At 42.2% G+C, this 24,750-nt stretch overlaps 1 protein-coding gene across 5 annotated transcripts in view; it reads right to left on the bottom strand.

Annotated features, from left to right (window-relative positions):
• Nucleotides 1-1,015: 1,015 nt before the first annotated feature.
• The window catches only part of LOC143276310 (TNF receptor-associated factor 2-like), a 32,301-nt gene continuing 8,566 nt past the window's right edge, over nucleotides 1,016-24,750 (bottom strand). For 2 of the 5 annotated variants that reach the window (XM_076580815.1, XM_076580813.1), the window contains exons 2-10: nucleotides 14,490-14,724; nucleotides 13,369-13,456; nucleotides 11,951-12,049; nucleotides 10,385-10,543; nucleotides 9,826-9,897; nucleotides 9,155-9,232; nucleotides 7,669-7,998; nucleotides 6,951-7,265; nucleotides 1,016-5,393 (exon numbers count right to left, since the gene is read on the bottom strand). In XM_076580815.1, the coding sequence (XP_076436930.1) occupies nucleotides 4,923-5,393; nucleotides 6,951-7,265; nucleotides 7,669-7,998; nucleotides 9,155-9,232; nucleotides 9,826-9,897; nucleotides 10,385-10,543; nucleotides 11,951-12,049; nucleotides 13,369-13,456; nucleotides 14,490-14,724 (1,847 nt within the window). In that variant the 3' untranslated portion in view covers nucleotides 1,016-4,922. Of the gene's footprint in view, nucleotides 5,394-6,950; nucleotides 7,266-7,668; nucleotides 7,999-9,154; nucleotides 9,233-9,825; nucleotides 9,898-10,384; nucleotides 10,544-11,950; nucleotides 12,050-13,368; nucleotides 13,457-14,489; nucleotides 14,725-16,954; nucleotides 17,169-21,922; nucleotides 22,596-24,750 lie in introns of those variants that run through there. The other 3 variants (XM_076580814.1, XM_076580817.1, XM_076580816.1) reach the window with 3 other exon arrangements.

The following is a 24,750-nucleotide window of genomic DNA, read 5'->3' as shown; positions in this document are numbered from 1 at the left end:
GTACCGATTTTCTTTGTGCTGTAATAATTAATGAAAATAAAATTGAATCATTTGAACAAGCATAGTGTGATGAATGGAGAGACACAGAGAGAGGGTGCGGAGTGATCGATAAGGGAATGAAGTGGAGTTGAAAGGACAGGCAGGTGTTTGTGTGATGAAGTGACGGTGTATGAGGAGAAAATAACCCTCTGCACACCACCCAACCACCCCCATCACAGAGATAATTACTGGTACTCCTCCTTACCTTTTGCCCCTCCACCCCCCTCCTCCTCACCCAACCCTTCCCTCCTCCCCCCCCCTGCAAAATACATGAGAAAATTACCCTCTCCCACATTCCAGAGAAAAGTACCCCTTTCCACATGCACAATGAGAAAATTACCCTCTCCCACATTCCAGAGAAAAGTACCCCTTTCCACATGCACAGTGAGAAAATTACCCTCCCCCACCCACGCGAGAACATTAGCCTCCCACACATTCACAATGAGAAAATTATCCCCCCCCCCCCCCCCCCCGCCCTCCCCTCACACACACAAGAAAATTACTCTTCCCAGACATGCACAAAGAAGAAATTACCGCCCTCCACATGCATGATGAGAAAATAATTCTCTCCCCCCCTCCCCTTGAACCCCCCAATGAGAAAATGAACATCCCCCCCACATAATGCATGATGAGAAACTGACCCCACCCCCAAGGGCCACACAATGAGAAAATTACACCTGTTTCCCCCACAATGCACAATGAGAAAACCCCTCCCCACCCGCTAACCCCCCCCCCCCCCCCAACAATAAAAAAAATTATACACGCACTGTGTGCTGAATGGCCATCACACATGCAGACTGTTGCAAGCATTCTCTTCCCCCCAACTTCCCTACACACACACACACATTGTAGCTCACACACAATACATCCACCACACGTACATGCAAGTGTATACACATGTATACGTACTGGCACACAGTTGCTCTCACTCGCGCATAGGTCGTTCCATTTTCATCATTCAATCAAAACGCATGTGTACATGTATATGTCTATAAACTCATTTTTATTGAATATTTAACATCAGAACATCGCTGCATTTTCAGCATCAAGACTTTGCACATGAATACAAGAAACTATTCAACTTCAAGCACACACACAGTCACACACAATGACACACAAACAATCACCTGAACTTGTAATAGTGCTATACATGTATCTAGACCAAAAGAAGTGTGTAACTGAAAGCATACTTCAAAATTATACTATTTCAAATAGTTATTTGAACCTAGAGCTATAAATGTCATTGTCAACAAACTAACCATTCCTGTTCTAAAAACCTACATCCCCACCAACCCAACCCCCTCTCCCCCGAAAAAAAAAAAAAAACGAAACAAAAAAACCCCTGCAAACAGAGGTTTTTTTTGTGTTGGTTTTTTACAGTTTTTCAATACTGTTTAACATTAAAAACTAAGAAGGAAAAATTTGTTTCATGTCCCGTCATATGTGAAATTTTATATGATTTTAGTATGAATTCTGATATTTGAATGTTACGTTAAACAAGTAGGAGAGGAGGGAGAGTTCAATGGTGAGTTAACGGAATCAAACACGGATATAAACAGAAATACAATTAAACAAATTTACTTAACAAACTTCGTAAATCAGAGCTGAAGCAGCAAGGGACCAACTGGACTGGAATGGCCAGAACAGCCCAGAACAGAGTGCGATGGCGAGTAGTCGTCAATGGCCTATGCTCCACCAGGCATAATGAATGAATGATGACTTAACGAACTTCGTAAAAGGGAATAACAAAAACTTAAGATTACAAACCACATAGTCTGCTATCAGACAGTGATTTTATACATTGCACATAAAACCAACACTAATTCTTAACATGTAACATAAGCACATTTTAAACCAACGCTAGGTCTGTAATGTAGTTCAGGATTTGCTGAAATCCAAAGTTTCATTGATTGGATCTCCACTGAACGGTAACTGCCATAGTTTAACATCTGCACACACTTTTAAGACACCCTCCAAAGTTTTTCGTTCAAATGTACAATGCTATTGATAAAACTAATGAGTAGTATTTGCAGAACTCGGAGCATAATATTTATACTATGTACATATTTCTCCCCTCTCCTCTGCCTGTTGCTCCATGTGGGCAGTAGTCTTCAACCATCCCACCTCTTTTATACATTTGCACACATACCATGTTCTACTGTTCATCTTTGACAAAAATGGCTATCAGACGGCCAGACCACTGCATTCACAATACAAAAGCCACATTGCAGGCTCTGCACAGTGACTAAAATAATCCACTGAAACGTTCTCCAGCCATTCCACTTCCTTTATACATTTACACACACACCAAAGTTTTGCTGTACATCTTTTACAAAAATGGCCAACAGATGGCCAGACCACTCACGGCAATTGCAATACAAATAACCACATAGCAGACTCTTTACAGCGACTGTAAAATAATCCATTGAAACCGATTCCCAAGTCCATTAAGGAGACTGGCTTAGCTCATAGTGAAAGTTACAGAATCATCTAAGCGTTTCTACAGTGTATACAGGAAATGGTTTTCCCTAAAATGAGGGGTTTGTATTATAGTTTGGTAAAAACTGTTTTCCTAAAAGGAAATTTTCAAGAGGGCGATAACCAGCGGGACAAAGGGGAGGTTACCTACTTCCGGGAGGTTATCGGCCGTAGTTTCGTCTGCTCCGCATGGGTGGATAGTTTGCACAGGACAGGAATGTCAGACCCCTGCCGGAGTCTGCACTAGTTGGGTCACGGTTAAGTATGTGTAATTAAAATTACGTTTAAATAACATACTTACCGTGACCCAACTAGTGCAGACTCCGGCAGGGGTCTGATATTCCTGTCCTGTGCAAACTACTATCCGCCTATTGGCCGTAGTTTCGTTTTCTCCGCATAGGCGGATAGTAGTTTGCACAGGACAGGAATATCAGACCCCTGCCGGAGTCTGCACTAGTTGGGTCACGGTTAAGTATGTGTAATTAAAATTCTATTTAATCAAACGAACCATGACCCACAGGTGCTGACTCCTGCAGGGGTCTGGATTCCTGTACTGTGCAAACTACTGGTCTGCCATGTGGAGAAATTGAAAGCAGCTACGGCTAATAGCCTCCCTTGGTAAGTTCCCTCCCTTGTGCTAACAGTAGCAGCATCCTCTTCTCTGGCAGCCATCTTAGTTTTCCTAACCTGTCGACATTTGCAGCTTCTTTTTTTTTTTATCACTTTTTCTCCTTTTTCTGTCCATTCATTGACTCCTTGTCTTTGCATGTGACCATGCTTTCAAACGGTATACAAGACTGTGTCGACTGGGTGATAGGGCCAGAAGTAAGCCCAGATCGAACTTGACCTGCACACACACAGTCCTCAAAATCTGGGCACTGCCAACACCACTGCTTCTGCTCTACCACCTTGCCACAAGTACATTTCCAAATCTGTGTTGAAAGCTTCTGCGAATTACTGGACGTGCCAACTGTACAGGATTCTTTTTCCTTGAAAAAAATAGGGTCAAAGTGTCTGATTCTCCATGTTTGGAAACAATCGTAATGATTTCCAGCAAATAAAGTGTTCTGACCCTGGCTTCCAAAACTGGCACGTGTACAAAACCACCTCTGATTCATCAAAGGAAGGAAAAAGAACTTTCTGAAAGGCAGGCTTGTAACTGTATCAATCAGATGCTGGAATTTTAAAATACCAAAACATATTCCCCCACCCTGCTTTTCTAAATGGGCATGCTGGTACACAGAACGGCTGTCGCCCACAAAGGAATGTACAACTACATGTCAGATTGAGTTTGACAAAAACCTTGTAATAAAAGAAAAAGGAGTAAGGAAATATTTTTCCTAAAGTTACGTTTATCTTGCATACTTTCCATGACCCACTAGTGCAGACACCGGCAGGCAGTCTGATTCCTGTCCTGTGCAAACTACTATCCTCCTATGCAGAGAAAACGAAAGTAGCTACGGCCGATAACCTCCCGGAAGTAGGTTACCTCCCTTCTGTATCCCTGTCTAGCTTCCTCTTTTGTTTCTGATTATAACAACACATGCAGCCATTGATCACAGAGCAAAGCATAAATGCTAGCCCCTCGGCTCCTCAATTCAGTGGCATGCTCCCAAAACCTTCAGTTTTTGCAAGATCTCCCTGCAAAATGAAACTCATTCACACCAGGGGGGTGCTGAACTCGGTGGAATGTCCAGTCTGGTAGCAGAATTATGTACAATTATATGAACAATTATACATCAAGTAGAAGAAAGACTCTCAAAAAATCTTTTCTCTTTAATCATAATACCACACACAGTCTCAGTCACCAAGCTTTTGTCCACATTCATAATACGCACACATGCACGCCTTCTTCACAGTTCACACACACCACAAACCCCTATCTGGTTTTGGATGTATACATCCAGTTCAGTTCAGTTCATTTCAGTTACTCAAGGAGACGTCAACAGTGTTCAGACAAATCCATATACACTACACCACATCTGCCAAGCAACCAGCAGCGTAACCCAACGTGTGCAGTCAGGCCTTGAGAAAGAAAAAAATTATTCAAAAGAAAAAAGGAAAGGGATACATAAAACACATCCACACAATACCTACCAATTGCTCTTACTCCGCTTTTTATAGATGATCCTCACGGGAAAAAAAAAAAAAAAAAAAAAATCCAGCAATGTAAAGAACACTTATCCAGTATGGCTTATCTCTGTTACTCCACATTTGGTGACATTCCCAAAGGTCAGGAACGCATTCAATTTCAAGGAGGCATCGAAACACATGGTCTGATCCATGGATATTAGCCGCAACACATCCGCCGGGGAAAAAAAAATCACAAAAAATCGATATAAGCCTCATCACATCACAGGAGAAAAAAAACAACAAAAAACAAAAAAACACCACCACCACCCAGCTCATGACTGCTGCAGGGGCATGGTGCGAGGATCGAACTGCTTGAGGTGGTCATCGATGCCGTCCGTCTCCACCAGGACGCGGATGAAGAGGGTGTCGTCCTTCAGGTAGCCGTGGCCAGGCTGGTGCAGCTTGTTGAGCTGCACGAACATGGGGCACCCCGTGGCGATGTTCATCTCCGTCGTCGGCTTCTGGAAGGAGGAGCTGGTGGGCTCCGAGCGGAAAGCGTCCACAATGTGCTTCTTGAGGTTCTGGTCGATGAGCATGAAGTAGACCTTCTGCTTGAAGGGCCACTGGAGGAGGGCGTCGTGGGGGCTGCGCATGATGGAGAAGAAGAGGGAGAGGTGGGTGCCCTTGCCCATGCCGTCTCCATTGGGGTAGAGGCGTACACACATCTTGTAGCCCAGGGCGCCAGTGTAGAAAGGGGAGGAGTGGATGTTGGTGACGGTGCCAGCCACGGCGTCTTTTCTCACCTGCGGATCAGGTCAAAACGGTCGTTATTGCGACTATAAGAACAACGATGAACTGTTTCGACAGCTTGTACAGTTTAAGAGCTCACCGTGCTTGTGCTGCTGGGACATTGTGTACAATGTCTCAGGGGATAATTGTACCTGTTTTTGTACACATGTACACCTTTCATGTTCTTCTATCAATGTACACATGTACACCTGTCTCCACATCAGTGTAGCTGTTCTTTTATGTTCCCCTTTCTCCCAGGCCAGTATGTATCCCTCTGTGCAGACTATGAGCACAACCTGTCCCATCTCTATGCATGACTGCAAGACCCTGAACTAATACAAGACCCTGAAGAACTCATACAAGACTCTGAAGAACTCATACAAGACTCTGAAGAACTCATACAAGACCCTGGAAGAACTAATACAAGACCCTGGAAGAACTAATACAAGACTCTGAAGAACTAATACAAGACCCTGAAGAACTAATACAAGACTCTGAAGAACTAATACAAGACCCTGAAGAACTAATACAGACCCTGGAAGAACTAATGCAAGACTCTGAAGAACTAATACAAGACCCTGAAGAACTAATACAAGACCCTGGAAGAACTAATGCAAGACTCTGAAGAAATAATACAAGACCCTGAAGAACTAATGCAAGACCCTGGAAGAACTAATGCAAGACTCTGAAGAACTAATACAAGACCCTGAAGAACTAATGCAAGACCCTGGAAGAACTAATGCAAGACTCTGAAGAACTAATACAAGACTCTGAAGAACTAATACAAGACCCTAGAAGAACTAATGCAAGACCCTGGAAGAACTAATGCGTATTTGACCTGCTACATGCCTATATATGCATGAAGGGGTTTCAGGCTCACAAAGCAGGTCTGCACATCTGTTGACCTGGGAGATGGGGAAAAAATCTCCAACCCTTAACCGGTGACCAGGATTCAAACCCAGGACCCCTCAAACTGAAAGCTTTAACCGCTCGGCTGTTGCACCCCACCCTGTGACTGGCATTTCAAACCCTGGTCAATTCAGATTGAAAGCCCAAACCAGACTTGAACTGCTCGGCTGTTGTTTCCCGCCTTGTGACCGAGATTCAAACCCTGGACCCGTCAGACTGAACATCCCAACCGCTCCAACTGCTCGGCTGTTGCACCCTGCCCTGCCCTGCGATTCAAACCCCCTCGGATTGAAAACCTTAATGCTTTAACTCTTTCCATACGAACGGCGAAAGAGACGACGTTAACAGCGTTTCACCCCCAATTACCATCATCAAAATATTGCAAGCGGAAGGCTCTTATACTGAAGACGTGAATGTTGACGAAGAATACCACAATTCTGACGACGGAAGCTAAAGGTTGGGTCATTCGGACACCCACTGGACATCCTAGGGGTCTGTGTAGAGGAGAAGAGAGAACTGGCCGTACTGAGTCAGTTAATCGCTCGGCTGTTGCATCCCACCCCGTGACCGGGATTCAAAACTGGGAACCCTCAGACTGAAAATCCTAACCGCTTGAGCAGCTGTCGCACCCCGCACCCACCCTACCCCACCCCGAGTCTCACCTGGCTGAAGTTGGGGATCCTCCAGAGCAGCGTCCCATCAGGCCTCTCCTGCACCTGGCTGAAGAGTCGCTGGTCCATGTCCTTCAGCTTGGTCTCCTGGCGGGACAGGGAGGCCGTCATGGTGCTGATGGTGGTCTCGTACTGCTGGATCTTCACCCGGAACTCCTCCGAGGTCCGCGTCTCCCGCAGCAGCTTCTGCTCCAGGGCCTCGATGGCCCCGATGCAGCGGTTCATCTCCCCGTGCAGCACACTCAGGATGGGCTCCAGGGAGTTGACCTTGAACTCCATGGCCGTGACGCGGTCCGCTGAGCTGCCCTGAAGACGGAGAGAGGTGATATTTTGAGTACGTGTGGGTTTGTGTGAGGGAGAGGGAGAGAGAGAGAGGAAAGGTTTGAGTATGTGTGGGTTTGTGTGAGCGAGAGGGAGAGAGAGAGGAAAGGTTTGAGTACGTAAGGGTTTGTGTGAGAGGGGGACAGAGAGGAAAGATTTGAGTACGTGAGGGTTTGTGTGAGAGGGGGACAGAGAGGAAAGGTTTGAGTACGTGAGGGTTTGTGTGAGAGGGGGACAGAGAGGAAAGGTTTGAGTACGTGAGGGTTTGTGTGAGAGGGGGACAGAGAGGAAAGATTTGAGTATGTGAGGGTTTGTGTGTGAGAGGGGGAGCGAGAGGAAAGGTTTGAGTATGTGAGGGTTCATGCAAGCCCCATCAACACCAACTCACAGTAGAGGCTGAAGCTTCCGCCCCTCCGCTCGCCTGCCCCGAATCGGCTCCTGCTCCGCCACCAATGCCTCCCGTGGCGCCCCCTGCTGATGATGCTCCCCCTTGTCGGACGTACTCTTGCAGCTGGCGGTCCAGTTCGTCCAGCCTCCTTTTCAACTCATCCACCGTCTGCGGCACCTCTGCTCCAGTGTTGGACGCCCCACCGCTGGCCGACGGCTCCATGAGAGCGTTGACGGACTGTTCAAGGTCTCCGATACGGCTCAGCACCCAGGTCAGGTGTTTGGCTTCTTTGTCGTTCTGCACGTGCTTCTGGAAGAGGCTCTGCGGATGCTGTCGAGAGGAAAACAAAGAAATCTGTTTTGAGGACCGTTGCTGTCGAGAGGAAAACAAAGAAATGTTTAGAGGACCGTTGCTGTCGAGAGGAAAACAAAGAAATGTTTAGAGGACCGTTGCTGTCCAGAGGAAAACAAGAAATCTGTTTTGAGGACCGTTGCTGTCGAGCGGAAAACAAAGAAATCTGTTTTGAGGACTGTTGCTGTCCAGAGGAAAACAAAGAAATCTGTTCAGAGGACCGTGGCTGTCGAGAGGAAAACAAATTAATATGTTTTGAGGACCGCTGCTGTCGAGAGGAAAACAAAGAAATCTGTTTCGAGGACTGTTGCTGTCCAGAAGAAAACAAAGATATCTGTTTAGAGGACTGTTGCTGTCCAGATGAAAACAAAGAAATGTTTAGAGGACTGTTGCTGTCCAGAGGAAAACAAAGAAATGTTTAGAGGACTGTTGCTGTCCAGAGGGAAAAAAAAGATATCTGTTTTGATGACGGTTTTTGTTTTCGCGGTTGCTGCCGGGAGGTAAACAAATAAACAAAAGATATTTTTAATGGTATGCTTGCAGTGGCTGTCCAGAGGAAAACAAAGATATTTATTTTGACAACTGTTTTGCCACTGCTGCTGTCAACAGAAAAAACAAAGTAATAAAGATATCCATTTTAACAGCAGCTTTGCAAATGCTGTCAAGAGGAAATAAAACAAAGAAATTATATTCATTTTTGTGACAAGCTGAAAACTACATGAATTAGTAACAACAACATACTCTAAGATTAAAAGGAGGAGTTTGTATTATACTCCATGTTTGGTTATTTGGCCAAGCAGAGCAAACCGACAGGCCTAGATTGCATCAGTTTGACATGGTACAGTAGATGACACCAAAAAGACTTATCATCAACAACTGAAAATTTGTTTTTTAAAAATTATAAAAAAAGAAAAAAAAAAAAAAAAAAAAAAAAAGACTTAACATACTATTGATCGTAACCGACATTCATCATAAATGATTTTTAACAATTTTTACGTTGCTGTTTTTTTTATTATCTTAATTAAAAACTTTTTTTTTTTTTTTTTTAAGAACTGATTAATTAGTCAGAACAAAGACACCAAGGTGCTGGAGTGATCTGCTGTACAAGACAGACAACTTCCGACAGACAACTCACCTCCCGTCCATCCCCACACCCCTCGAGGGGGCAGGTGACCAGTCGATTGGCACAGTCCTGAGTCTGGTGCTTCCTCATCTGCAGGACAAGTCCACCAAGATATTTCAGCATGAAAAGAGATTTTCCAAAATAATAACAATAATAAAAAAGCACTGGCGTATCCTAATGTGAGGAAAGTCCACTCTACACGCACCTCACGCTCACTCATTTAAAAGAGAGAGAAGAAAGATCACTGTGATGACATCCGTCACATACTTGGTATACATGTACATGTATCAGGACAGGACTTTATATAAGATCTTCTTGTTGTCTTGTTCATCTGTAACTGTGTTGTATTGTGACATGTTCCAAATAAAATACTGTTTAAACCAAAAATCACTTCCGTGAGGGACATACACATAAACATACTTCACACTCAATCACATTAGAAACTGTGAGAGAAAAAAAGCAAAAAAACAAAAACAAAAAAAAGCACAGACTTAAAGATACCTTATTGTGAGGAAAACACACACTCAATCATACTCAATTACACAGAACACACACAAATACACACACCCAACACTGACCCACAAGCATAGGTATACCATTCCATGTGAAACACACACACACACACACTGACCGCAAGTACAGGCAGACCTTATCCTGTGGGAAGCACAGACACACACACAAACCTTATCACGCGGAATCTTCTTGCTGCACTGGCTGCAATTTTCCGGAACTTTGGGACAATCCTTCGTATGAGCCTGGGCGGAAAAAAACAAAACAAAAAAACATGGTAAAAGTTTTCATGGAAAATAACAAAATTCAATATGGTAACGTTTTTACTACTACAATTAAACACAGCTGTAGGCTGTTGTTTGCCTGCTGTTCCTGTTTTCTTCTGGTGTTATTTCTCTTGTTTTCGTTCTTTCAGCAACAAAGCTATGACAGCAAAGTCAAAAGATGTATGTTTTGTCTACACTAATCAAAAATGGATCCCAACAGAACATTTGTTTTCATGATCCACTATTCAATTCATATGAAGTGACTTGCATAGATCTGATCATTTTTTCACGTTGCCTGACAGAAAATTTGTTTCCACGATTCACTATTCATGTGCCCATCTGTGCTGCTGCTCTGTGTGTGTGTGTGTGTGTGTGTGTGTGTGTGTGCTGACATTTGTTGCCGTGAAAAACTGATACAATACACTGCAACACATTTCTCACACAAAAACACCAGGGACGCGCTTACCTCCTTCTGACAAAAGACGATGTCCATGTTACAGTGTCTGCATTTGATGACGCGCTGAGGACACTCATTGGTCTTGTGTTGCGACATCTTTTGTTTGGACACTTGGTCCCCACACAACTCGCACACCAAAGGCTGGTGCTGGCATTCCACTTCATGTTTCTGAGAAGAAGAAAAAAACAAAAACACACCTCTACTGTACAGGACCATATAAATAGCAGAATAAATGATGATGAACGCATAAACTACTCGTCCTGCAACTGTTCAAGACTGGGGAAGGAGGGTGCAGGGGGGCGGATTGCTAAAAACTTCAACCTCAAAATTATTTGACACGTTGCCTGTAATATTTTTCTAGACGGAAATTGCAAATATTATTGATCTGTTCGTTCCAACTATCAAAATAAAAAAACAAGACAGTGCACAGGGTAAAGGCTTCATTGAAAAAAGAACAATCAGAAGAGAGCTAATAATCTGTCATTCATTACAAATTAAAAAATTTTGCGGGGTTCAGTTATATATTCATATAGGCTTTTATTCACAATGTTTAATAACTATATAAAAATAAACAAATAAAAGCTTTACGCCCCCCCCCCCCATTCCCCCCCCTCCCGCAGCCCTCCACAATTAAGCTACTGCATTAGGAACCTGAATGAAATGAAAGGCACAGACTTTTTAGTGCTGGCTTATGCCCCTTGAATTCATCATCGCCTGCTACATTCATTAGGAGACTCAAAATTTCTGTCATGAAGACCCGTTTCGAATTGCTTATTTTTCTTTCCTTATGAAAACCCCCCCCACAAAAATCATTACTTAATTAACATATCACATCTACTCTTTACACAACACTTAGAGAAACAATGCTGGGTTTGTTTGTTTTTCAATAAAGAGAGAAAAAAAGAAACTATTACAATTAAAATCCTGTATGATAAAAAAAAATTTTTTTTAAAGAAAAAAGGATTAAGGACTTAAATAGGCATGTCACCTTTTTACACAAGAAAAGCAAAACAAAACAAAAAAGCAAACACTTTTAGAACCTGTATGAAACCCATATTGATTGCCGAGTCCAAGCAGGCCTTACTTTCAATTTTTTTTTTTTTTTATCATTTTATATAAAATATTTCACATAAAATTTTGTAGTAATGAAAATACAGACCATCACATAAAACAGGCAGACGAGAGAACGTTACCAGTCTGGTACAAGAACATTTTCTAGTATTAGGAGAAAGCTTTTGCTGAGGGACAGGTCAGAAGTGAAAACTGCCCTGAAAATGTGTGCCTTGTTCAGAACATTTCTAAACGATGAACTGAAGGCTGTTTTGTCTCAAAATCTGAGCTCACTTTGCAGTTGAACCAGATTCTCTGGTCAAGCAAAAACAAAATCAGCTGAATTCAACCTTCTCATCATTAAAACACATGGAAAAAATTATGTTTTAAATTTTGTATATCATAAATACAATCAAATGAATACAAACAAGTCTCCTCCCACGCAGATTTTTCTCTTCCAAATTCCGACTTCTCAGTTACTTTCCCCAATATATCTGAACTAGCTTAATAAGTTTAATTACTCACCACGTAATCTTTGAAAGTCCCTTGCCAAACACACATGTCGTTGGGACACTTTGCACGAATGCTCATCATTTCTCGTTTAAATCCGCGGTCTGGAAACATCTGTAAAAAGCAAAAGAAAGACCCACTCATTCACTGTTCTACACTATCTGACTCATCAATTCAACCATCCTGTCAAACTAAAATTCCTCCAGTATTAAAAAAAAAAAAAAAGAGTAGGAGGTTATCGGCCGTAGTTGCTTTCGTTTTCTCCGCATAGGCGGATAGTAGTTTGCACAGGCCAGGAATGTCAGACCCCTGCCGGAGTCTGCACTAGTTGGGTCACGGTTAAGTATGTGTAATTAAAATTACATTTATGTTCAATCCTCAAAACCACTGTTCTAATAAAATCAAAAATTTATAATGGCAGGAAGAGAAAGAGGAGGAGAGAGAGAAAAAAAAAGGCGACAAAAAAAGGGGAGGGGTAATAAAAAGAAGAATAAAACACTACATTAAAAAGAAATGGCTTAGGGCCAAAGAAGTGACTAGAAACTTTTAAAAAGATAATAAAAGGAAATTTTCTATCTAAAATTACGTTTAAATAACATACTTACATGACCCACTAGTGCAGACTCCGGCAGGGGTCTGACATTCCTGTCCTGTGCAAACTACTATCCACCTATGCGGAGAAAACGAAAGCAACTACGGCTGATAACCTCCCGGAAGTAGGTAACCTCCCCTTTGTCCCGCTAGCTAGCGCCCTTTTTTCCGGCAGACATCATGACTTCTGTTCCTGTGCTCTTCATACGGCTAAGTTTTTTTTTGTATTTTCTGCCTGTCTGTCGATTCTCTGGCGTTCTTGTTTTTTGTCAAATTATGTCTCCAACCAGGTCACATAATTATGTAGCTCGATTGGGCAATCGTGCTAAAATTAAGGCGTGCTCGCAATCGATTTGCTGACACTCTGGGCCCTCTACTCCTGGCCCTCTCAACAACGCCAACCCGCCGCCTCCTCCACTTCCTCCGCTCCCTCCCGTTGACTCCAGACCTCCACCACCTCCTACACCTCCTCTGGTGACTTCTAGAGGTTTGTTGCCACACACTCAGGTCAGTGTTGCCTTTAATGTCATTTTTATCGATCCGCGCACTCAACGCGATCCACCTTTTCTCAGCCCTGCCAGTTGGCAGTGTACGAGTTGACCTCCTCTATCTCTTTACCCATACCCACAGTTGCACCAATGGAATGTGCCACAATCCCTTTGGGGAAACAACACCACCAAAAAACCCCCCCAAAAAGCAGCTAAATAAACAGACACTCCTTAAGGAGATACCTGTTTGGAATCCACAATGCTATAAATAAACAGACAGTGAGACACACCTAAAGGAGATACCTTTTAGGGATCCACAATGCTATGAATAAAAGACACTCCTGATGGAGATACCTTTTTGGGATCCACAATGCTCTCAGCCTCTGGCACCTCTTCTTCCAGGCAGAGTTTGCAGAACACCCTTTCCCCGCTTTGAATCGACCTGTTCACATCAGACGTGTCATCGTTATGGTCGCATCGTAATGTGACTCTGACATAAAATCAAAAGCTGTCCATCACAAACACCACCATCACCTAACATTCTACATATTAAAAAACAACAACATAATGGACAACAATTTTAGCAAATAAAATGGCTTCTTGAGGCATTGGTTTAACAAAAACCAGTTCAATATTTAAACTGAAGTCCAGGATTACATTTTTTGTTAATAACTGGAAAAAAACAAGCAGTAATTTGAAAATATATATTGTCAACAAGTATTGAAATAGGAAGGGGGGTTAACAAGTAAGATACACTTTATAAAATAAATGTTAAGAATAATACTTCCTGGCACAATAGCACTGCAATTTGTACTTCAGGAAAAAAAAAAAAGTTAACAAGAAGAATGTACTTTTTTTTTTTAAGTTAAGAAGCAGGATATACTTCCTGGTAGAATGGCATTGCAATTTGTACACTCACGTTTTGATGTACTCGCTACTTTTTTCCCACTGTTTACAAACTGTCAGAACAACATCACAATCATAAATTCAAAGCACACTCTGAAGCTGACCACCACTTTTTTTTTTTTTTTCAAAACTCACCTCCATAAACATCATAAAACATATACGATCTTTTAAACGAAGACTGCTTCAGCCAGCCAACATGACTCTCACACTTTTGAAAAGTTGACAGGTCCACACATACGGTGGTAAAACAGTGCAGTCCTGACCCGTTTCAGCTATCGAAGAAACAATTTGGCAGGCCATTGCCGAAAATGGGTCTGAAGGGAAGAGCTTTACCCTTTCACTGTGTCAGTGCCAAGATTATTTTATTTATGCTCAGCCCTTTGCCAATGGATGTTTGGGTCATGGAGGGTAATAATTAAAAAAAAAAAGAAGAAGCTTTTTTTCAAATCTAGCATGCAAGTTTATATCCTGGGGCACTTTTTTGAAGATCAGAAGGGAACAGAAATATCCGTCCGGGAAGGGTTAATAATAATGATATTGATACATATCCACTGAAACGAAAGACTCACTCTTCCACTGTTTTCTGACAGTTCTGACAAAATCTGTGGCCACAGTCAGCTTGCAATGGCTCCCGAACAATCTTGCTGCAGAAACCACATGAAAACTTGCGCTGCTCCTCTTCCTTCGTAAAAATTTCTTTCCGGTAGCCAGCAAGGCGAGGCCGATCATCTGGAACTGGGACTGTGTCCGTCTCCAATGAGTTTGTAGCAGACGCCGTTGCCATGGCTCCCTGGTTTGGCTCTTCTGCAAGACATTGAATTGACACAGTACTTTACTTCTTGAACACCTTGTTGCCAAACAGCAAATTAGCAAACGAACAAAAAACCAAAACATTATCAACTTTGTAATCATAACAACTGTCTCTGTTTCTAAATCAGTAAATAAAAACACAGACATTATCAACTTTGTATTGACAATGACTGACTGCAATTAGAAATAATAATTAACAAGAGAGGCAAGGCCTTCAAGACTCACTTGTGATAAATTAAGTCCCCTAGCATTAATTACAGAGTAATTTCCCTTTTTTACCATCTGCACCAAAACGTTTGCAAAATAAATAAAAATTCCATGCTTAGCAAAAGAAGTTCCTGTTTGAACAAAAAATGATAATAATGACTCCTCTTGTTGTTGTGTCAGAATAAGAGGTCAGAGTGCCAAGTTTAGAGAATACTAAAAATATAGATATAACAGTAAATGCAGTTTGCATATAATTAGGCTTTTTTTCTTCTTTTTTTGTGCCCATCCCAGAGGTGCAATATTGTTTTAAACAAGATGACTGGAAAGAACTGAATTTTTCCTATTTTTATGCCAAATTTGGTGTTAACTGACAAAGTATTTGCAGAGAAAATGTCAATGTTAAAGTTTACCATGGACGCACAGACACACACACAGACAACTGAACACCGGGTTAAAACATAGACTCACTTTGTTTACACAAGTGAGTCAAAAATGAACCTTTCAGAATACATTGTGACTGTGAAGGAATATGTCTTGTTCATTTGTATCTCAAGAAAGAACAGGAGAAACAAAACTTTTGACCCATGTGTGGTCTGAGGACCGTGTTCCCAAGAACAACAAAGAGAAATATTCAAATCTTTACACAGACTAGGACTATTTTGTTAGGAGAACATGCTACTTTGGTATTGACCAGTTTTGTATCCAGTGCAAAGAGAGAAAAAATGAATCTAATTCTGGTACCAACAGCTTTCTGCACAGCCAAAGACTAAGAAAGGAAGAAGTCAGTAAAAATTGTACAGCATTACTTTTTGTCACTGAGCAGCGCCACCAACATTTTTATTTCTTTTACACTGTCTGCAAAATGTTTTTGTTTTGTTTTTTACCATCAAAGTATACTTTGTTTTTTTACCATAAAAGTTTATCTATTGTTCTATAAAATTTTGCTGGGTACAACCCTTTTGTTGCCGTGGTTTCTTTTACGTGCACCAAGAGCATGCTGCTCACAGGACTCTTGATTTATCATCTCATCTGAAAGACTAGCGCCCAGACCAGCACTCAAGTGTAGTAGAGGAGGTGGGAGGGGGGGGGGTGGGGTAGCAGACATCTCAGCCATATGAACAACTAAAATTCGCATTAACTATGCCAAATGGCAAAGTGTGTTTGTTTGTAAATGTATCATTTGTATGTATACATGTGTGCATGCACGTGTGCATTATATGTGAATTTAATGAGTGGGTAACTATGTGTAGTGAGGACGTACTGCAAAGGGGAAATCTTATCTCTGTATTTTGCAAACTTTTTTGAATAATGACATTTTACTGATTAATAATGACCAATGACCTCTTTCGAAAAAATTGATGAACGTCAAAAGAAATGTCCTCAATCAGTCAATGATGGTTAAAATTTCATTTTTAGGTACAAATGATGGCATGTCTAAATCATTCTAAAACGCCCTGTTTTACACACAAACATACATAGACAAGGTCAACACATACAGAATACTATTAATACAAACATATGTGCGCAGACTAAACAAAGTACATTTGCTCCCGTGCGGGTTTTTCTCAAACTCTTTTTTTCTGTCAACATTTTTGGGAGGGTGTTTCTCATAAAATATTCTCCCTCTGTGAATTTCATCGAAGGTGTCCAAAATGCCTTGGTGGTATTTTCAACACAGTGTTTCGCAAGACACTCCAAAACGTTGTACAGCCGTAATGTAGTTCGCTCCTGCTGAAAGCTGTGAGATAAACTGCCAACGCGGGCCAGGAAGTAGCCATCTACGGTGTCATCAGGAAAAGGTGTCCTTCATCATGTGAAAACTTTCATACCATTTGCTTCTCCATGTGGGTTTGTTGACCACCTCGTTGTCACCAATCAGAGGAACACCAAAAATCCCACACACTATCAAGTAATGCCACGCATTTTTTTTTTATAATTTTTTTTTATGATGAATATTAATCATTCAAATTTCAATGTTTCAAAAAACAAAAAAATGGCCGAACACTTTTGGACCAACCTGTCACAATAGTGTCAAATACTGTAAGGGCTGGCGTCATACAATACAGACTGACTTACGTGTGATTTGTAAATGCGACCTGTACTGCTTAATACCTCTGGTGTAACGGTGCAACCTATGTCTCTGACGCTCGTCTCCACGCTTTCCCAAAGCTTTCGAAAGAACGCAGCCTCGTTTTCGAGAAACTAGGAAGCTCGATGGAAGCTAAGTTTAGATTCCAGATTTCCCGATTAACTATTTTTGTAAGACAAATATTTCAATAAAATTTGAAAATTGCCTAAATCTGTCTCGACTTATTTTATTTTTCAGTACAACGGTGTATATAAGCACAACTATTGGAACTTATGTTTTGATTTTATGGAAGGGAACGTCATTTTTCAAACAAACCCTTGGGTTTTTCCATCTATCTATAGTTAGAAATGACTAATCCAAATCGTGAAACGGTTCTGAGACCTGATTGGTCTATCTTTGAGGACAATGTGTCAATGTTCTGGTCAATACGTGAACAAGTCAACCATGCGCATAAGTTTTGTTTCAGTTGTTCTTCTGTTGTAGGAGGAAGGTGGCAGAATGGTTAAGACGCTCAGCTGCCAATACAGAGAGTCTGTGAGGGTGTGGGTTCGAATCCCGCTCTCGCCCTTTCTCCTAAGTTTGACTGGAAAATCAAACTGAGCGTCTAGTCTTTCGGATGAGACGATAAACCGAGGTCCCGTGTGCAGCACGCACTTGGCGCACTGAAAAAGAACCCATGGCAACGAGAGTGTTGTCCTCTGGCGAAATTACATAAAATGAAATCCACTTTCATAGGTACACAAATATGTAAGCATGCACTCAAGGCCTGACTAAGCGCGTTGGGTTATGCTGCTGGTCAGGCATCTGCTCAACAGATGTGGTGTAGCGTGTATGGATTTGTCCGAACGCAGTGACGCCTCCTTGAGAAAGTGAAACTGAAACTGAAACTCTGTTGTGCACAGGTGGAATATAAAGTAGCAGTTGACAACCCAGCGGAACCGAAACTGCCTTTAGAGCCGGCGTTACAATTAGAATTGAAATATTATTACTATTAAAGTTTGACAACTGAACTGCGTCGATCGTTCTCACCGGGATCAATAAAAACTACATGGCGTACAATCCAGCGTTCTCATCTAATAATTATAGACTCGACACGAAGATTAAGAGCTGCATAGGTAACAGGAGTTTATTGTTGATACTGAAGGCTAAGCATGCTTGCATGGTTCAACAACATTGCTCCCCTCTCCCCCATAACTTCATCACACCCACCCCCCGATTTGGAGGCGAATTTGACTCTACCAATGACGATGATGAGCTCGTGTGTGTGTGTGTGTGTGTGTGTGTGTGTGTGTGTGTGTGTGTGTGTGTGTGTGTGTGTGTCAGTGTGTGAATGCGCGCGCGCATGTGTGCCGGATGTGTGTGAATGTGGTGGTAGTGCGGATGTACGGTGTGTGTGTGTGTGTGTGTGTGTGTGTGTGTGTGTGTGTGCTGGTAAATCAGAATCAATTTTAATGTCACTGAATTAAACCTGAACAAGGTTTATAAGACACGCATGCAAAGTTACATGAAACTACGCAGAGACAAAAAAAGCAAAACAAAATAGCCGGTAAATATTGACGTGACAAGAGATTGAATCACTTCTGCTAGCTATGGCGTTTTTGGCAGCAGTTACGGACAAATTTCCCAAACAGTCCCACAAGACAAGTTTGAAGTCTTCCAGTATTAGCTGACTGGGTTTAATAATATTTGGAAGGTATTTTTCAGTGATTTGTGTGTGTGTGTGTGTGTGTGTGTGTGTGTGTGTGTGTGTGTGTGTGTGTGTGTGTGAGTTGTGTGTGTGCGTGTGTGTGTGATTATTGCTATAATTACAACTTGAGTCAGTGAAGTTAAAACTGAAGCACTACTGTTACTAATAATAATATTTAGAAGGCGCAAAATATTGATTAAGTCAACTCTAGGCGCGCGCGCGCACACACACACACACACACACACACAGACACACACACACACACACCGTGCTAACACACACACACACACACACACACACACACACACACACTGATACACACACACACACACACACACACACACACACACACACACACACACACACACACACACACACACACACACACACACACACACTCGGGAAGGGTGATTTCAAAAAGGTATGTCTTTCTCAGTTCAGTATAAGTTGTCAATGATCTCTCTCTCTCTCTCTCTCTCTCTCTCTCTCTCACGCACAATGTCACGGTGACACATAGCACATGCACACCGGCGGCATACGTGCATGCCGACAGCACAGAGAGAGAGAGAGAGAGAGAGAGAGAGAGAGAGAGAGTTCGTGTCGCAGAACATACTAGCTTGGAAGATTTTTTTGTTAGGATGATCCATCATGCGCAAAACTAGTTGTAGATAAAAAAACGTTTTTTAAATTTTTTTTTAAAAGATATAAAAAGTATAACGACACAGTCTTTGTAATGTGTTTCACGTGCATGCATTAACGGGCGTTATGAAACACTTCAGTTTAATCAGTTTCTGTTTCTATTGGCTATCCACATGATACTGATTAAACTGAAGTGTTTCATAACGCCCGTTAATGCATGCACGTGAAACACATTACAAAGACTGTGTCGTTATACTTTTTTTTTTTTTTCTCAAGGCCTGACTAAGCGCGTTGGGTTACGCTGCTGGTCAGGCATCTGCTTGGCAGATGTGGTGTAGCGTATATGGTTTTGTCCGAACGCAGTGACGCCTCCTTGAGCTACTGAAACTATCCACATGACGTCAATCAAAGCCACTCCCCGCCCATTTTCAGTCACTGCAGGTCAACTCCCCCGGGCATTTGTAAACCTGCAGTACAAGCCGGAAAGAAAACTGAGAAAAGAAACAAAATAAAAATCGCCCCTATCTTTACAAATGCTGAATCGACAGCAGACTTTTATCTCGGCTGATATCACCTCAGTGCGCTGCCAGTATCTGTGACTGTTGCTGTCAGTGCAGCAATGTCACATGACATAGTTATCTTCCTCACGGTTCGTTCGTCACAGCACTTAGCGACGCACTCTCGTGTTCAATTGGACTTTGGGTTTTTACGAACGTGTATGGCGTGACTTTTTTTCTTAAAAAAAGAAAAAAAAATCCAAAAATAAAAATAAAAATATTCTTATTCTTTTATCTTTTTGATCTAAAAAAAATCCGTTTTTTTTTCTTTTTTTTTTCTCCTCTTCCCCCCCCCCCCCCCCCCCCCCCCCAGCCTTTTCAGGCAACTTCCGCTGATACTTGGCCGGTTGTGGTCGGGAGTGGCTGCACTCATTCTCTTTAAGTTCATGAATCCTCATGACCTACCCGAACTTGACTCTGTGACTGACGTGGATTATGGGATCTTTAACGTGTGTAGATATATGGGGTTTAGTTGTGTCGGGAAATGGTTGGGTTTCTGCATTAACATTGTGTAGCTGCTGTACACAGTAAAACATTCAAGTTTGGTGGAAGATGAAATGTTTTTATGACCGAATGATTATGTCGGTAAGTGTTTATCGCACACGTGGTGCCGCTCACGTGATACTAAAATTAATTTTAAATATACTTGCCATATGTTAAATTCCTACAGTCTCGGACCTGAAGTTATTGAACTGGTCCAGTGTCGACGGCAATTTACGCTGAGCAATTCATTCATCAGTGCTTAGTGTTCGATAAAAAAAATAATAAAAAAAAAAATCTTTGATGAAAAGATACTCCACTGAGCTGAGCTGTAATATTTGTTAAATATGTATTCTTTCTGAGCATGTCACAGTTAGATTGTTGCCTCACATGATGTAATCACTTAATTAGTTGTTTGTTCGTCTGTTTGGGTTGGTTTGGGGTTTTTAGTTAAAACTTCACCCAGTTGTTTTCTTGATCCAACATGTGACCAGACTTTATGTACAATAAACATTTTCTAACTTCGAGGAGAGAAAGAGAGAGAATTAATGAATTAATGAATTGTTAATAATTTTTATTTTCTGAGGGTAATAGATTAAGCATACATGCTTTTTTTTTCATCCAGCCGTCGAAAAGAAACAAATAAATAACAGCAAAAAGATAACAGTAACAATATAGAAAAAAAGAGAGGGAAAAGTGAACAAGCAAGAGAAAAATCACGGAAATATATATCAAAGACGAGAGGAAGAAGAAAAGGAGATAGTTATATAGCTAGATGGATAGAGACAGATACAGGACGGACAGACAAAGATTGACAGACAGACATAAAAACAGACAAGCAGGGAGAGCGATGAGAGAAAGAGAGACACAGAGAGGGGCGGGATTCTTCCCCCTTTTTTTGTTCATTTTATCGTGATATATAGTACATGTACGCTTTCAGTTTTAAGAAAAAAAAAAAAGAGATTTATGTTGAAACTAATACAGAGAAGCACATGGAGAATACGAAAACTTAGTATTTGACTCAGGTTGAATTAGTACATGTCAGGAAAAAAAATCAAGATTTGAGTTATTTATCAGAAAAATCGTGGTATAGTGTTTTGAATCTTTTAAAATTTGCTTCAGTCATGTTTTAAATATGGAGAAAGTCTGTTCCATAAGAGAGAGAGAGAGAGAGACAGAGAGAGAGAGAGAGAGAGAGACAGAGACAAAGAGAAAGCCGAGAAAGAGAAAGTAAGAACAGTGAGACCTTTTCCCTTCACTGCACATTTTGTCCCCTTTCCTCGTCTAGTACTGATCACTGATAGTCACGTGAAAAGAGTGAACACACACACAGACAGACAGACACACACACACACACACACACACACACACACACACACACACACACACACACAGCCGGATAGACACACACACACACACACACAGATAGACACACACACACAACACTGCGACACACGGGAGCGATGATGCCGCTCCCATCGGTCACAATTTTCTTCAGTTCTTCTTCTGATTGATAACATCATAGTAACTTACGGTTAGATACTGGATTCGAACGTGCAACTTCTCGTCGACGAGTTCCGCTGGTCACCTTTGGAGCAGACATTGTCTTCACTGACTCGGTCACTCTGTACACAGTACACCTCTTGCAATCTCTCTGGGTGGCTCTACGATAAAGCACTATCTTTTCTCTTATGTTCTTTGAGTCAGTTATTTGGAAAATGACTAGTTATGACGTGTATGGTAGGGGAAGGAAAGGAAAGTTAATTAATTTTTTTCAGTCTTTTTTTTTTCCGGGGTGGAGGGTTGGGGTGGCGGTGTAACCTGTGACGATATCCAGCTATAGTACTGGTATTACACACGCCTAGATCAGTCACACACTCATTCAAATAAAAGTGATAATTTACGTTCAAGTTCTAAAAGCCAGATTGTGCACAAGTCCATGTGACGCAGACTAACGAAATCAATAACAAGGAGCTTCCCTGTGTTTTTTGTTGTTGTTTTTTTTGTGTGTGTATGTGTGCCGTATGTATTTTTGTTTTTCGCAAAGTAGCAGGCTGCTAATTATAGTCTGATCACAATGCAGCGGAATCGTGGACAGCTCTTGGTAACAGAACAGCGGTTCAGTCGATAAATAATGAATATTCACAACACCGACAAGAGAAACAGTATCACAGAACAGCTATCCGCAAGGCAGCAGCCTCGTCTGAAAGACTGATCGATTCTCTTCGTCGGCCCAAACTATAAAAACCACCACGTGTGAGGAGAAGTTTAAAATAGTTGCGGGAATACCCGCAACAGAAAACTCCGAACTCGGAGCTGATGTCAAAATGACTTGATGTCTAGTCATCCCATTGCGTACACATGACATCAGCTTAACGGGTGTATAAACGCATCTGCTCTATTTTCACATGACCGATAAACAAAACTACGGTCTCATTGTCTTAGACTGCACCACCCACACCCCCATATTCCATTTTCTGCCACGTCCCTCCTCCTCCGAGTCGTATGTCGGCTCAACGAGACGAATCTAGCTTGTTCTGGAACATTCTGTTCTATATTTCTCAAACTTCGTGGGATTTTATTTTTTTTTTTTCACACACAGAGATAATGTTTTACACACACACACACACACACACACACACACACACACACACACACACACACACACACACACACACACCTTTACATCACAGTGTTGCCTCTGACTGAAACCGTGACAATGCGTGTTTGGTCGAGTCAAGCGCACCGACCGACATGCAACCTGACACACTTGTCTAATATCACTGAGTGCAAAGGCGTAAACTTGAAGACCTACTACTATACTACTACTACACGCTGATCCCACTGAGAGAGACAGACAGACAGACAGATACAGACACGAGAGACAGAGACAGACGGACACACACACACACACACACACACACACACACACACACACACACACACGCATGTGCGCGCTCACACACGTCCACTAAACACACACACAATGTGCATACATATAGTAACTTCAAACAATAAAGATACACATACATAACTATACACATACACAAATATACGCAAATGCATTGTAAGCATTGATGACACATAAGCTATCATTTTGATGAAGATACATACGCCGGACTTTACTGAGTCAATGAAAGGAGCAACTGAAGTAGATAATCAACGTTTTACATTCTGTTGCAAGTAACGTTGTCAGCTTAAATTGTGATGGATAATTATAGTGCTTGGCAGGGATAAATCCTACAGTTCTCTTAGAGAGAGACAGACAGACAGACAGAGACAGACAGAGACAGAGACACAGAGAGAGAGAGACGGAGAGACAGACGACACTGAGACAGAGAACATCCGTTGTGTGCGCGCACATGTATGTACGTATGTGGGCCCGTGTGTATGTGTGCCTATGAGTGCGCATGTACTGACGTGCAGTGTGTTTTCGTTCTTCAGTTTAAAGTCTTTTCACTATTAGTCATATTAGACGAGTGCAATGTGTGTGTGTGTGTGTGTGTGTGTGTGTGTGTGTGTGTGTGTGTGTCTCTCTCTCTCTCCCTCTGTGTGTGTGTGTGTGTCTGTGTGTCTCTCCCTGTGTGTGTGTGTGTGTGTGTGTGTGTCTGTGTGTGTGTGTGTGTATGTGTGTGTGTGTGTGTGCGTGTGAGTATGTGCCTGTGTGTCTCTCCCTGTGTGTGTGTGTGTGTCAGTCTGTGTCTGTGTGTGTGTCTGTGTGTGTGTGTGTATGTGTGTGTGTGTGTGTGTGTGCGTGTGAGTATGTGCCCAGCCCGCGCTCGCGCGTGTGTGTGTGTCAGTCTGTGTCTGTGTGTGTGTCCGTGTGTGTGTGTGTCTGTGTGTGTGTGTGTGTATGTGTGTGTGTGTGTGTGTGCGCGTGTGTGTGCGTGTGAGTATTTGCCCAGCGCGCGCGCGCGCGCGCGTGTGTGTGTGTGTGTGTGTGTGAGTCTGTGTCTGCCGTGTCTGTGTGTGTGTGTGTGTGTGTCTCCCTGTGTGTGTGTGTGTGTGTGCCTGTGGGTGTGTGTGTGTCTCTCTCTCCCTGTGTGTGTGTGTGAGAGAGAGAGAGAGTACGTGCCCAGCGCGCGCGCGCGCGCGTGCGCGTGTATGTGTGTGTCAGAGTCTGTGTCTGTGTCCGTGTGTCTGTGTGTGTCTGTGTGTGTCTGTCTGCAGGTCTCAATGTGTCTGTGTCTGTTTCCGAGTCCACTTTATGTCAGTGTGCCAATTAAATAATATGTTAAATCAGTCTTGCCTCAGACCTGAGTTCAGTGAAGCAATCCACACCAACCCGGTTTAAATAATAAACGCCTGGAGACGAATGAGGGATAATCAGAGATAATGATATATGAGAACAAAACAATGGG

The sequence above is a fragment of the Babylonia areolata genome, chromosome 31 (assembly GCF_041734735.1).
Source record: "Babylonia areolata isolate BAREFJ2019XMU chromosome 31, ASM4173473v1, whole genome shotgun sequence".
NCBI lineage: Eukaryota > Metazoa > Mollusca > Gastropoda > Neogastropoda > Buccinidae > Babylonia > Babylonia areolata.
The sequence above is the reverse complement of the archived record's forward strand: the minus strand, read 5'-3'. Positions and strand labels throughout refer to the sequence as shown.